Here is a 15,134-nt window from a genome sequence, read left to right as displayed (position 1 = left end):
CTGCAAGTTGTGAACTTTGCCCTTTGTCTACATACAGTATTGGTAATTGAGAAGTATACATACATTTTCAGGGGGAATTCCTCTAGTGGGGGTTCGAGGGAGAGGGTTAAGTAGGATGATTTTTCTATGTAGGAATTTTTCAGAGGGGAAGGGAATTTTGCATGATGGGGGCGCCGGATTTTCCAGCATTATTGTTATTGACTATGGTAATTGAGAAGTATACATACGTTTTCAGGGGGGATTCCCTCTGATGGGGGGGTTCGAGGGAGGGGGTTAAGTAGGAGGATTTTTCCACGGAGGAAAGTGAATTTTCCATGACAGCGGCACCGGATTTTTCAGCATTATTTTAAAAATGATCAGAAATTAAATAAAATAAAACAAGTTTCTTCAACTGAAAGTAAGGAGCAACATTAAAACTTAAAACGAGCAGAAATTTAGCCCTATTTAATACTTTATAGTATATTTAGTACTTTCAAAAGAGCTATTTATTCTGATTAAGCAGCTTTTGTGATTATGGGATCATTCTTTAAAAATTATAACGAAATTTCAACTTTGGTGTACAGAACAAGGTATTGACGAGGAGGCAAATCCCCTCATATACGTAATAACTTCTGTTCGTTTTAATTCTTAATGTTGCTCCTTACTTTCAGTTGAAAAAACTTGTTTTTTCTTTCTTTTTTTTTATTTAATCCAGTATAGGAGCGATATTCGACTCCTGTCTGGGATTAATTTTATTTAAATGGGATTTGCAGAGTACGACAGAATAGGCAAAGTAAATAAAATGTACCTTCTCTAATTCTCCTTTTCTGATACATTGTTCTGGTTCCCCCGTTGGTCGTTTATCTCGATGCCGTCTGGGAAATGATTGAGGACGACGAACTGACTGCCCCTCAGGTAAAAGGAAGGCTGCTCGAACTTCACGGACGGTTTCTGAGTGCTGTCAAAATTAAATCGTTCTGAATAGCGATCTTTGTGGTTAGTAGATAGGCATTTCTTTTAGAAAATAAAACCCCAAAATTATACAAATGAATCAATTTGCTATTAAAAGCTCTCAAGCAGGACATACCCATGCACCTGGCGGATATTGGGTTACAATGTCTAAAAATAGGCTATTTATAGAACATACTGGCTGATTTTATGCAATGAATTTTAATAATTGGTTTATTACAGAATTTCAAGTGGATTGGGAGCAGGATTAGTTTTCACAGGAATTGAAAATCTGCAGGATTTTTGGTATTCCATACGACTAAGGTAATCCTAAACTCAAGACTCCAAACATACAAAAGAATCAGTTTTTTTTTTTTTTATCACTAGTTATATTGATCTTTGTCTTTCAGGTAATTTTCCCTGAATCGGTTTCTTGAGGATGTTACTGGACAAAAAATCACTCCACTTTCTAGAATTTGTTTACACTTCTGGTTATTATATTTTCTTTTTAGATTCAAAAGTCAAGATAGTTCCATATTCATAAGCAAAATTACTATTTTCCACTGGAGACCCCCTGAGGTGAAAAATTGTGCTTGTTACTTTAAACCTGGATGCAAGTGTATCTTAACCATCGTGAAAAAAAAAGACTAAATGCTGTTTTTCTTGGAATAAAACGTTTTCTGCTTTAGTTTTGTCTTTTGAAGTTAGTTTAGAAAATTTTCAACGTTATATTTTCAGCTCACTATCTTCAGAACACGTTAGTTTAGTTAAACCCTTGGTAAATCCCCCAGGGAGAACTTTTCCTCAGCAACGAGGGCAGGTATATTTCATTTGGTAAAATTAAATAAAAAAAAAACATTTTTTTAGCTGAAAGTAAGGAGCGACATTAAAACTTAAAACGAACAGAAATTACTCCGTATATGAAATGGGTTGTCCCCTCCGTAATCCCTCGCTCTTTACGCTAAAGCTTTTAATTGTTTTAAAAAGTAGAAATGTGGCAAAGAGTCAAACTTTAGCGTAAAGAGCGAGCGATTGCGGAGGGGACAACCCATGAATTAATGCATGTTTGGTTTTGGCTCTCCGCACATAAATTATTAAAATGAAATTTGTATATTAATTCTTTTAGGCTAAATGGCTTTCTCTTAGTTTTGATCAGACGATTTTGAGAAATAAGGGGTGGAGAAGGAGGCCTAGTTGCCCTCCAATTTTTTGGTTACTTAAAAAGGCAACTAGAACTTTTAATTTTTAACGAACGTTTTTATTAGTAAAAAATATACGTAACTTAAGAATTAACTTACGTAACAAACTTTCATAACCTTATATTTTTATTATGTATACGAGGGGGTTTGTACCCTCGTTAATACCTCGCTCTTTACACTAAATCGTAAGTTTTATCCCAATTCTTTAAGAATGACCCCTGAATCAGAAAGGCCGTAGAATAAATAGTTGAAATTACTAAAAATACTTTAGCATAAAGAGCGAGGTATTTATCTCCTCCTAAATACCTCGCTCTTTATGCTAAAGTATTATTAGAACCCCTCATATTCGTAATAATATATGTTCATTTTAAGTTTCAATGCTACTCCTTAATTTCATTTGAAAACATTTTTCATGTTTATTTTTCATTGTTTTCTTATAGTAATGCTAGAAAATCCTGCGCCCTTTTCATTGAATTTTTCTTCCCCCATGACAGATTCCTCCAAGGAAAGATCCTCCAACATAGCCCCCTCTCCTCAGCCCCACCCCCAAACAAAATAAAATCCCCCTGAAAACGTCTGTACACTTCCCAATAACCATTACTATATGTAAACACTGGTCAAAGTTTGTAACTTGCAGCCCCTCCCCAAGGGATTGTGGGGGAGTAAGTCATCCCCAAAGACATAGTTATTATGGTTTTCGACTATGCTGAACAAAATGGCAATCTCAAAATTTTGATCCGTTGACTTTGGGAAAAAATGAGCGTGGGAGGGGGCCTAGATGCCCTCCAATTTTTTTGGTCACTTAAAAAGAGCACTAGAAATTTTCATTTCCGTTAGAATGAGCCCTCTTGCGACATTCTAGGACCACTTGGTCGATACGATGTCCCCTGGGGAAAAGAAAAAACAAAAAAACAAACAAATAAACACGCACCCGTGATTTGTCTTCTGGCAAAAAATACAAAATTCCATATTTGTGTAGATAGGAGCTTGAAACTTCTACAGTAGGGTTCTCTGATACGCTGAATCTGGTGGTGTCATTTTCGTTAAGATCCTACGACTTTTAGGGGGTGTTTTCCCCTATTTTCTTAAATAAGGCAAATTTTCTCAGGCTCGTAACTTTTGATGTGTAAGACTAAACTTGATGAAACTTATATATTTAAAATCAGCATTAAAATGCGATTCTTTCGATGTGGCTATTGATATCAAAACTCAATTTTTTAGAGTTTTGGTTACTATTGAGCCGGGTCGCTCCTTACTACAGTTCGATACAGTTCGATGTTTGATGATACCTCTATAAATTATGTCACTTTTCATCTGTGCTCGCTTGGAACTCGACAAAAGAGGGATGGGTTAAATTCCTTTAGTCCTTATTGCATCCCCAAACAATTAGAATAACCTGTCGATGATATGATAAACTTTGTTCTTTAATTTAATTCTGAAAAAATGTGGTAGATTTTTTAAGTGTAAACCACCTCCATACCAATTATTTCTGCCATTTTTAGATACTTTTGTTGACTTTAAAGCTACCAACGATTGCATCAAGAAATTATCTTTTAAATTGGAATTCCCCGGAACCTTTTTTTTTCACAAATTGACGTTGGGTTGTAGTTGTGAGCCCAAACTCAAGACACTGTACACACACCTGACACTGTACAGGCATTGAAAAGAACACCATTTTTCACAGTGTAGTCTCAATATATAAAAAAAAGATTTTAGCAATTTTTTTAACTCCAAGCTATTCCTATACCGTATATGCAAGCCTTCCCTCAAAGCAAGAGTGCTCAGACTCCATTTTGGATCAATAGGAATTGATAAACCCCTGGTAGCATAAGATTTTAAAAGAAAATTTTGTTAGACACCCTAAGGGGTGGGTAAATTTTTCGTCAACTAACGACTCGGTGGTTCCTCCTTACTTACAGCTCATTTTGGCGCTTTTTAGGGGTCTTATTTAATTCTGAGAATTTCGCTGAATAGGCTGAAATTCAATACTGGTTGGGAGTTCGGTATAGTTAATTTGTTTGAATGCAGAATACTGTTTTATTGAATAGTCCGCAGTGAGCTAAATTACGCGCAACGGACTAATATAAAAGTTAATACTTAGTAATTTATGTAGAACAAAAACAGAACCGTGGCTTAGCTCAAAACTGGGGCCCCATGGATGTGACCTTAATTTACCACCCTTTTCTACCCTACCAAGGAATGTCAACTAATCGATCAAAGGAAAACCATCGATCGATTAGTTTAGATCGAATGGTTTCTCTCGACGAGCAACTCCACCAGCACTTAATTTTCATATCCAGCCAAGTAACGTCGAACTATTCGCTCGGCGGCTTATTTTGATGGCCTACTTCGCCCAAGACTACAATTATGATTCGTAATGTTGGACATGCGGTAAGCTAATCCTTTCAAATCTTGCTGAGAATCTAGCTTTTGGACCATTTAAAATTTTTAGTTAAAACTTTACGTGCAAAAAGCAATTACTCAAGATTAAATTGAAGTTAGATCCTTTCAAATTAAGATAATAAATCTTTTAATTCTAGTTAGTGATCCGGTTTGGGGATAAAATAATTTAAAGAGTAAAGATCAAGGTCAAAGAAAGCGGAGATGTTTCACAATTTCGTTTGTACCTGAGACCTTTCTTTGTATCCAAGAATCTAAAAAAGCTGAGATAAACCCCTTTTTATACCTACAATAAATCAAGTTAAGAAATAAAAGAATGCAATCTGAAGGACGTCGACCGCTTAAAACATATGATTTGATTTGCTTCCAAATTAACAGGGTAGTCGTCAAAATCCTCAGTTTATGTTTGGGGTGAATATTCCGCAAAATAAAGTATTGCACAAAGAAAAGAATGGGAAACTTAAAAAAGCTAGGTATTTGGCGCCAATTCAAGCCACTTGCGCCACTTGAAGTGTAAGGTCTGGCAACTTCATTAAAAAAGTAGCAAATTTCAAAGTAAACTAGAATGCAATAAAATTAAAACTGAAATTTCTCTTTGAGGGACAGTTAACCCGCATTTTTTTTTTTTTTTTTTTTTTTTTTTTTTTTTTTTTTTTTGAAGAATGATGTATAGCCAAAATTCAATCTGCGCGAAGTAGGCGAGGTTAGCTTGAAAAAACTTTAAATGTTAAGCAGGTCAATTGACTTCAAAGTGACATGCCCATTAGAAGAGAGAGGGGAATTTTGATTTATCTAAATTTTACTTCATTTTAAAGTACCCAAAAAGGTAAGTACACAGCAGTTTTGGGTCAAATTAAATCACCAAACCCTAGATGATGTTGGTGATGTTTCGTTTCAACCTTAGCGCTAGTTTCCCCTCTTAGAAATTTCTCACACTATTTGGTATGAAATACAAGACTTTAAGAAGAATTGAATTGATCACATCTTCAAGGCACATGGCATGAGTACAGCATGCGGACTACTGGTATCCATCCACCGGTGTGGCCACCCTGGCCTGGAAGAATTTCCCAAATCTGAGAGGAAGATTTTTACTAAATAACATCAGTTTCTACTAAATGCTAAAAAAAAAAAAAAAATTTGGCGGGTGCGGCTACTACCGCATGCACACCGTCAACCATCAATTTTAACTATAGGAGGACAATCAATAGGATTTTCACATTCTTTTTTTTATTTTTTCTCGGTCTCTTTTCTTTCGATTTCATTCAAATAAACCTACTGATGTCGCTTGCCACTCGATTTGATTTTCTTCTTTTTTTAGTATTCAAAACTAAAGATGTCGCTGGATAGGCTGACAACATCTATTCGTTGGAGTTACGGGAAGCGGAATATTTCTCTTCTCTAAAAAGCGTGAAGCTACTTCTGATTTGTTAAGGGTAGGAGCGGGCTTGCACACTGCAGAAGCAAACTTCACCTTGAAGGGTCTCTTTTTATGACTCCTTCACATGTCTGATACGAGACTACTTTTCTTCCGATTGGTGTAGGTCATGACAGACGGAGAAGGAAAAACAACAACCTGCTTCGAATCTTCACCTGTCGGTAAACAACTGTCCTGTTTGTTCAAGTCACTTCTTGCAGACTTGAACGAGTCAGACAACAGTTGTCAGCTTGCGCCTGCAAGAAGTGATTTCAAAAGGGCAACAGTTGTCTCATCATTCGTACAGTATCTTATTGGGAGAAAATATTCTAATGGAAATGGATTACGAGAGACATCCCACCTAGTAAGACTTGTCTGTACTTAACGGCTTTTTCTTGCCATTTCAGTAGTGACAGCCCTCTGCTTTCAGGCAGATATGTAGGGGGATAAACCTAAAGTTACTAGCCCCTCACGACGTTATTACACACACCTGCGCTATACTATAGCGCACCTGTAACGATATAGTACACCTACATCGTAAGGAGTGTTTTCTAAGAGATACAGTTGCATTTTACGTAATAGGGAGGGTTTACCCTGGTTGCTATGTAATAGGGTTTGTTTACTTTTGTTGTTGTGTAATATGGTATGTTTTCTAAAATATAGAGTAAGAGGACTTGTTAGAGTCCACTAGTCAAGCGGGATATCCCCGGTTGTGACTGAGGGTGCACACACGTGGAGATTACGTAATGAAGGTGTATACGTGGGATGTGACGCAATCTTGCGTGATGATAGGTTTATTTGAGGTGAAGTAATCTTACGTGACTTGATAGATTTACTGGAAAGGATGTAATGGCAGTGCATACGTGAGATTTTACGTCATGACGGTGCACACACGCGTGTTACATAATACTCCAAGAAATTTTTTCTTCAGGATTTTATTTCCTTTCCTGATGTTTTTTTCAGGGAAAATTTATAATCGAAAGATTTTTGTCCATATCAGGATTTGAATATAAGACAGAGATTTCCCCATTGACCAGACATGAGCCCTAGCCATACGGACCATCAAACTATTCATAATACTTTGATTCGAATGTTAAATCCTAAATGGTAACCTAAGGCACGCAAGGAGAATCCCCTGTTCCCGAATACTATAACAATTAAATGGTTCGTATGTTTCTGACCCTTTTCACACTAGAGCACAACCACCCCAATGCCATGGATTTTTGCTCTATTAGACTCATCTGCATGTTACGGCACTATTAATTTCTTAAATTGATCTAGACACGTTGAGTTAGCTATTCAATTAATGAGATATTACAGAGCATTGGCTTTAGATATTTCTTTGCGTAAATGACTACGTATTGAAGTTTTTCCGGGAACAGGTAATACAAAGAATGAGGGCTATTGTAAATACAACATTAATTAATAAAAACAAATTTATGATCATTGTTAAAATACAGAAAAAACAACTAATACACATCAAACGAAAAGACAAAACGTGAAAAGGGCTTATAAAGGATAAAATGTAAGCAAAAAGAACCATGCATTAAAGAAAGGTGGGAACTCTAGCATCCATTTCCAGGGCGTGGGTTGTTATTAGAGAAAGATTTAAGCCATATTAAGAGGTATTTATGAGAGGTCTTAATAAAAATGTCATGTTTCTATTGTTCTGATAGACGCACCCGCAAGAAAAAGATACATTTTTGCATTTGGTTATTTCTGATAGATTATAATGAGAATATTAGGTTTCTTTAAGCCAAGACTATGCATATTTCACGCCAGCGTCACAATATATGGCTAGCACATCTTAGTAACCAGTTCCAGAGGGGGGAAGTTGTTATTGGAGAAAAAATTATTCACGCTTTAGTTCACGTTTTACAACGCTCCTATATGCAAAAATAAAACATTTTACTCTTTTTGTTAGAAGACAGATTACAGATCCGTGTATGTTGTGGCACAGTCTTTTCGGCTAAAATAAATGTCTATCTTAGCCATTTATTTTGTGGGATTACCTGTATCTTTTAAAACGAATGAGCTACCGTACGACATTACTGCCTCTGAAACTCAAGGCTGAATTTGTGTACGGTTTTTAAATAATTCTAAATCAATCAGTTATTTCAGGATTTGTACATAATAGCAAGTTAAACTTCTTTTGGCTAGCATTTTTGTTTTGCACCACAAAATAGCCAAAAACAATGCTTTGCTGTGGGACAGCCTTTTTGGCTAAAATAAATGTCTATGTTAACCGTTATTTTTTAGGACTACCTGAACCTTTTAAAAGCAAATGCACTACCCTACGGCATTATTACCTCTGAAACTCGAGGCTCAATATGCGTATAGTTTTTTCAACAATTCTAAATCAATTGACTATCTCCGAATTTTCACACAATAGTGTTTTGAACTTTCTTTTGGCTAGAATTGTTGTTTTTACCAAAAAATGGCTGAAAACCCCACTTTGCTTTGGGACAGTCGTTTTGCTAAATAAATCTTTTAGCTAAAATAAATGTATCATTATAATAACAGTTTCTGTCTTTAGCATTTTCCAAAGCTATGTCTTCATGTTTGAAAAAACTGAGAACTGCCTTTCTGAGTCAATCAGCAGAGGAACGGGAGATACAGCATATCTCAAAAATAAATTCACAAAGATCATCAAGCATCAGTTTCTCCCACCATTTTTCACCAACCACAAATTTTTTCAGAACATATCAGGTTCAAAAATGTCACTAAGTCTGTTTTTCGCAGAGTCTGTCCTAGACTCTAATTCTAACCACTGCACGTGAAGAATGTCTCTTTTTCCTTCTATTTTCCTATCAGCATTCCTCGACCAATTTAGAAATCGAACTATGAGTGGTACTAGTGTTCGGACTGAACCGTTCAAAGCAACGACAGGATCAATGAACTCGAGCCTCTTGAGCGTTTCACCTTCGCTGTCAAAACTCTTGATCATCTGCCTGCAGAGCTTTACATAATATGACCTGCAGTTTTTCAGAATTCTGCAACCTTCAGCAAAAATTGACTGCAACAAATGACACCAAGTCTTTGGCCCGAGGTTCAATTCGCTTAGAGGAAGAACTACACTCTGAAGTGTCTGATCCTACAGGAAGAGTTTCAAAACTTCCTCACGTGCACCCCTTTCTATCATACTGGGCTTAACAAAGCAAATCAATAGCGAGGTAAATGTAGTTCTGGTGCTATTCAGAATACTGTGAACGCGAACTGCTCTGCTCTGAAACTCCAGATTGAGCACATTGATCTTCTTCAGCATGAAAGACAGAAAATATAGAAATGCTTTGCAGTAGGGATTGTTCATGAAACGGTAAATCGGCCTTGCCTTCTCCCGTCTAACCCTATCAGTGTCAATGTTGTTAGTTTGATCACCCAGGAACAGAAACAAGGCACTCCACTGTTCTGAAATCCTGTAAACCCCTGCTTCAAGAGACTTTGTTTCAACTAAGAGCCTGTGTTAGGCAACATTTGCAAACACTTGAAACTGTTTGTACTCCTTGAATAGTTTTCGACTAAAACCAATATAGTGACGAGGTCTCTAATAAAGTCTTCTACGCTTTCAGGTAAGAGTTTCGAAGCGTGAGAGGAGCACAGTGCCAAGGAGTAACTAGAACAGTCTAAGGTAAACCCGTGAGACACCTGTTCTTTGAGTATATAATAATCATTTCCAATACAAATTTTTGGCCCTAAGTTAAAAACTTATTATTCATCCCCAATAATTTCTTTTTCTTCTTAAAATTGTATGCCGCGCAGAAGCCACGTAACAGGTGGCATTGCAAACTTGAAAATAAAACTGTATAGAAAACTTTTCAGGTTTTTCTAACCTTCATGTACTTTTTAAGGTCGAGCATCCTTAGAGCTAATTATTCCTGGGTATCATCGTAATCAGAAGGTTCAATATGCCTAGAAAATACTTTCACATTGCATAGAACAGATGTTTCATGACGACAGAGGACCTGAAAATAAGCGTATTTTGTCAATTGGCACCTGGACTATACGCTATCTTGATTCCCTATGTTTGAACCATTTTTCCGTGGTTTTTTAACATTGGGAGGAGCCATTAGAAAAATCAGTCAGAATTGGTTTGGAGAACTAAATAGTTTGCGGTGTCAGTTCGCCAATTAGAAAACAAGAGCTAAGAGCTCATATGGCACTTGTGACGAGGCGAGAAGAGCTAAGAGCCAAGAGATCATATGGTATGAGCTCTAACAAAATTCTATGAATCAATAGATTAATTTAAAAAGGAAAATAAGAGGCTTAATGCCGGTCAGGATTTAAAATAAGAGCTCTGGGTCACGATGTCCTTCTAAATATCAAAATTCATTAAGATCCGATCACCCACTCGTAATTATAAATACCTAATTTTTTCTAATTTTTCCTCTCTCTTTAGCCCCCCAGATGGTCGAATCTGGGAAAACGACTTTATCAAGTCAAATTGTGCAGCTCCCTGACACGCCTACCAATTTTAATCGTCCTAGCACGTCCAGAAGCACCAAACTCGCCAAATCACTGAACCCCTCCCCCCAACTCCCCCAAAGAGAGCGAATCCAGTACGATTCTGTCAATCACGTATCAAGGTCATTTGTTTATACTATCCACCAAGCTTCATCCCGATTCCTCCACTCCAAGTGTTTTTCCAAGATTTCCACCTCCAACTCCCCCCAATGTCAAAAGATCTGGTTGGGATTTGAAATAGGAGCTCTGAGACATGAATTCCTTCTAAAAATCAAATTTCATTAAGATCCGATCATCTATTCGTAAGATAAAAATATCCCAATTTTCACATTTTCCAAGAATTCACAGGATCTGGTCGGAATTTAAAATTAGAACTTTAAAGCACAAGATCCTTCTAAATATCAAATTTCATTAACATCTGGTTACCCTTTCGTAAGTTACAAATACCTCAATTTTTAAAATTACCCCCCCCCCCCAATTCCACCAAAGAGAGCAGATCCGGTCCGGTTATGTCAGTTACGTATCTTAGACAGGTTTCTATTCTTCCCATCCAGTTTTATCCTGATCTCATCGCTTTAAGTATTTTCTAAGATTTCCGGTCCCCCCAATTACGCTTGATCCGGTTGAGATTTAAAATAAGACATCTGACTTACGAGGAACTTCTAAACATGAAGTTTCATGAAGATCCGATCACTCCTTCGTAAGTTAAAAATACGTCATTTTTTTATTTTTCAGAATTAGCCTCCCCCCCCCCTAATAGAGCGGATCCGTTCCAATTATGTAAATCACGTATGTAAGACTTCTGCTCTTATTTTTCCCACCAAGTTTCATCCCGATCCCTCCAATCTAAGCGTTTTCCATGATTTTAGAGTCCCCACCCCAAACTTCCCCCAACGTCACCAGATCCAGTCAGGATTTAAAATAAGAGCTTTGAGACACGATATCCTTCTAAATATCAAATTTCATTGAGATCCGATCACCCGGTCGTAAGTTAAAAATACCTCATTTTTTCTAATTTTTCAGAATTGACCCCTCCCTCAACTACCATAAAGAGAGCGGATCCGTTCCAGTTATGTCAATAATGTATCTAGGACTTGTGCTTATTTTTCCCACCAAGTTTCATCCCGATCCCTCCACTCTAAGTGTTTTCCAAGTTTTAGGTTTCCCCCTCCCAACTCCCCCCCCCAATGTCACCAGATCCGGGCAGGTTTAAAATAAGAGCTCTGAGACACGATATCCTTCTAAATATCAAATTTCATTGAGATCCGATCACCCGTTTGTAAGTTAAAAATACCTCATTTTTTCTAATTTTTCAGAATTACCCCCCCCCCAACTTCCCCAAAGAGAGCGGATCCGTTCCGGTTATGTCAATCATGTATCTAGGACTTGTGCTTAATATTCCCACCAAGTTTCGTCCCGATCCCTCCACTCTAAGTTTTTTCCAAGTTTTAGGTTTCCCCCTCCCAACTCCCCCCCCCAATGTCACCAGATCTGGTCGGGATTTAAAATAAGAGCTCTAAGACACCATATCCTTCTAAATATCAAATTTCATTGAGATCCGGACACCCGTTCGTAAGTTAAAATACCTCATTTTTTTCAATTTTTCAGAATTACCCCCCCCCCCCCCAACCACTCCAAAGAGAGCGGATCCGTTCCGGTAATGTCAATCATGTATCTAGGATTTGTGCTTATTTTTCCCACCAAGTTTCACCCCGATCCCTCCACTCTAAGTGTTTTCCAAGATTTTAGGTTCCCCCTCCCATATCCCCCAATGTCACCAGATCCGGTCGGGATTTAAAATAACTGCTCTGAGACACGATATCCTTCCAAAGATCAAATTTCATTAAGATCTGATCAACACGTCGTAAGTTAAAAATACTTCAATTTTTCTATTTTTTCCAAATTAACCGGCCCCCCACTCCCCCCAGAAGGTCAAATTGGGAAAACGACTAATTCTACTTTAAGCTGGTCCGTCCCTGATACGCCTACCAAATTTCATCGTCCTAGCTTACCTGAAAGTGCCTAAAGTAGCAAAACCGGGACCGACAGACAGACCGACAGAATTGGCGATTGTTATATGCCACTTGGTTAATACCAAGTGCCATAAAAACACAAACTGTGAGCAAAATCAGCACTTTGAACAAAAACTGACCATCCATCCTTGTGCTTTAAACACACCTATTATTGTAACAAAAACTGTCATTATAAATTACTGACTGCAGAATTGATTCTTCAATAAAAACAAAATTCGTCAATTGTGTCCAAGCTTCAGGTTTCAAAGCTTCACGCGGTATACTAATGTTGATGAAGAGGTGGAAGTGACTGAAACTGAAGCCATTGAATAAAAAATATCAATTCAGACAGAAAAAATGTTCAAACTTTATTTAAGTGAATGAAACTTGCCACAAAAATCATTTAACATTTTTTTCATATTTCTGGCAAATTTATTTAGAAACTTACTATGTTTCAAAATTATTCAAAAATTTACTAAATTTGACCTCAACAGTCAGAGTAGCTTTTACCCTAATTGTTTTCAGGTGTTGTTTCGTCATCTTTTTCGCCATTTTCTATTAGGGTTTAAAACCAAAAATAACAAGTTGCACCCAATGGACAGTAATGCTGGGAGAGTGGCTAAGAAAAACTGTAAGGAAGAGTGAACCAAGACACCATACACCAAAATGTAAGAGAAAGACATGTGCGAACACTCAAAAAGCATTTTAATACCCAAGGATGTCCTAAAGTGAGACTCAATCAATTTAAAATGACTAATTTTCTTTTCTTTACTCAAAACCTTGACACCCCTAGAGTGTCGGTGGGAGGATCAGAGCCCTTCCTTGCTCCGAAAAATACAAATTTCCTAACAAAAAGTGATTTTGGTCATTTAGTGGCTAAAGATAACTTACAGAGGCAAACCCCTCGTCATGGTTTGAACTCAAAGCCATTGAGCCTCCCCTAGAGAATTTAGGCTACATCAGGCCGGGCGATCTAGAGATCTCGGAGGAATAACGGAATTAAATATTCCAGTTTCTGATGCCGTTTTAGATACATGATTTGATGCAGATTGAATAGGTGATGTACTGAATAAATAATTCAAATTACTTAGAATTGTACACCGCATGGAGCTAATAGCCTAAAATGTCAAACATCGAGATAATTAAAAAATAATTCAACCTGAGATCTTCTCTTGATAAATAATTCAGACTGCGGAAGATATATTTCGGATTGACTAATTCTTGAGAGGCAGCTATCCATGTTGAATAACCAATTATGTTCGGTTGTGATAAATTGCAAAAGTTTTTTTTTTTTTGCAAAAAATCGACGGAATTCACATTCTTCTTTACTCGAAGGACAAAAAAGAACCGGTTTTTAGTTACTTAAAAAGGGTAAAACTGAAAGCAAGGAGCAGCATTGAAAATAAAAACGAACATAAATTATGCCTAGATGAGTAGGGATGCCCCTTACTCAACCCTTACTGTTTATACTACAGTGTCAGTTTTTATAAACTACTTCTCTTTCAAATTCTACGGCCCTTGTGTTTCAGGAGCCGTTCTTAAGGAACTGTGACAAAAGTCAAACTAACGCGTAAAGAGTGAGATCTGAGGAAGGAGCGACCCCCCCCCCAATACACAGAACAAATTCTGTTCGTCTTAAGTTTTTATGTTGCTATTTAATTTTTGAATGTCTTTCAGCAAATGCAGGTTCGAATTTGGCTCACCATACATGGGAAATTTAAACAAAATTTGAATATTAATTTTGGCCGATTTATTCCGGTTATGAAGGGCTGCCCCTTCCTCAATACCTTGCTCTTTATTCTGAAGCAGTTAGCACTTTTAAAAAGCTTCCTGTTCTAATTAAACGGCCCCCATGTTCCAGTAGACATTCTTAAGAAATTGGGACAAACAGTCAAACTTTAGCGTTAAGAGCAAAGTATTAAGGACGGGGGTAGCCCTTCCTGTATGGAATAATTTCTGTTGGTTTTCCAAATAATGCCGGTAAATCTGGTTCACCTTCTATGAAATATACTCCTCCCCCACACGGAAAATTCCTCTGTGGAAAGTTCATCCAACGTAAGGTGCACCCCCCCCGTCAAATTCCCTCCGGACAGTTCCATCCTCGCTAAGATTTTCCCCTCCCTGTAAAATTGCTTGTGGAAAATTCGGCCTGAACAATTTTCCATAGCATTCTTTGATTTGAATAAGACTTTAATCTCTAATCGGTTTCTCAATCACTCCAGAAATGCCATCTTCCGTGGAAATTATTTCCTGGAAGTCAAAACACATGGAAAAAAGCCCCTGGATTATTCCCCCGGAACATCTCCCCCAGAAATTCAAGCATGTTCTTGATTAAAATTTCTCCTATGAATAACATTCTTTCCTATTTTCTTGCAACCACTGCGCCCAAAACCAGTCAACTCTGTCTATTCTTGCCAAAATCTTCTGCCACCTCTTTCAAGAGACATCAGCAGTCGACCTTCTTGACAATGATGATACAAAATAACACCCCACCATTGATGTTTTTGGACAAAAAGCTTAAAAAATGAAGATATGCAAGGGTTTATAGGCTTACTACAGGACGTATGGCGAAGGAAGGAGGGTATATTACGATTTTGATATTCCTCCCCATAATCGCAGCTGTTTTACCATAATTCCACCTGTTTAACAAACTAATAAAATTTTCAGCTTTTTTTTTAATTTTTAACTCAACCACCCTCTTAAAAACAAAATAAAGTATTT

The 15,134-nt window shown here is 37.3% G+C and overlaps 1 protein-coding gene across 5 annotated transcripts in view; it reads right to left on the bottom strand.

The window, feature by feature from the left end:
- Nucleotides 1–15,134, bottom strand: part of LOC136035278 (uncharacterized) — a 270,968-nt gene that overhangs the window by 50,004 nt on the left and 205,830 nt on the right. For 4 of the 5 annotated variants that reach the window (XM_065716960.1, XM_065716961.1, XM_065716959.1 and 1 more), the window contains exon 4: nt 788–937. The exons of the other annotated variant lie outside the window; for it this stretch is intronic. In XM_065716960.1, the coding sequence (XP_065573032.1) occupies nt 788–937 (150 nt within the window). The remainder of the gene's footprint in view (nt 1–787; nt 938–15,134) is intronic. 5 annotated transcript variants of the gene reach the window in all.

Source organism: Artemia franciscana, chromosome 14 (genome assembly GCF_032884065.1).
Source record: "Artemia franciscana chromosome 14, ASM3288406v1, whole genome shotgun sequence".
NCBI classification, from domain to species: domain Eukaryota; kingdom Metazoa; phylum Arthropoda; class Branchiopoda; order Anostraca; family Artemiidae; genus Artemia; species Artemia franciscana.
This window is presented reverse-complemented; position numbering and strand designations above follow the sequence as displayed.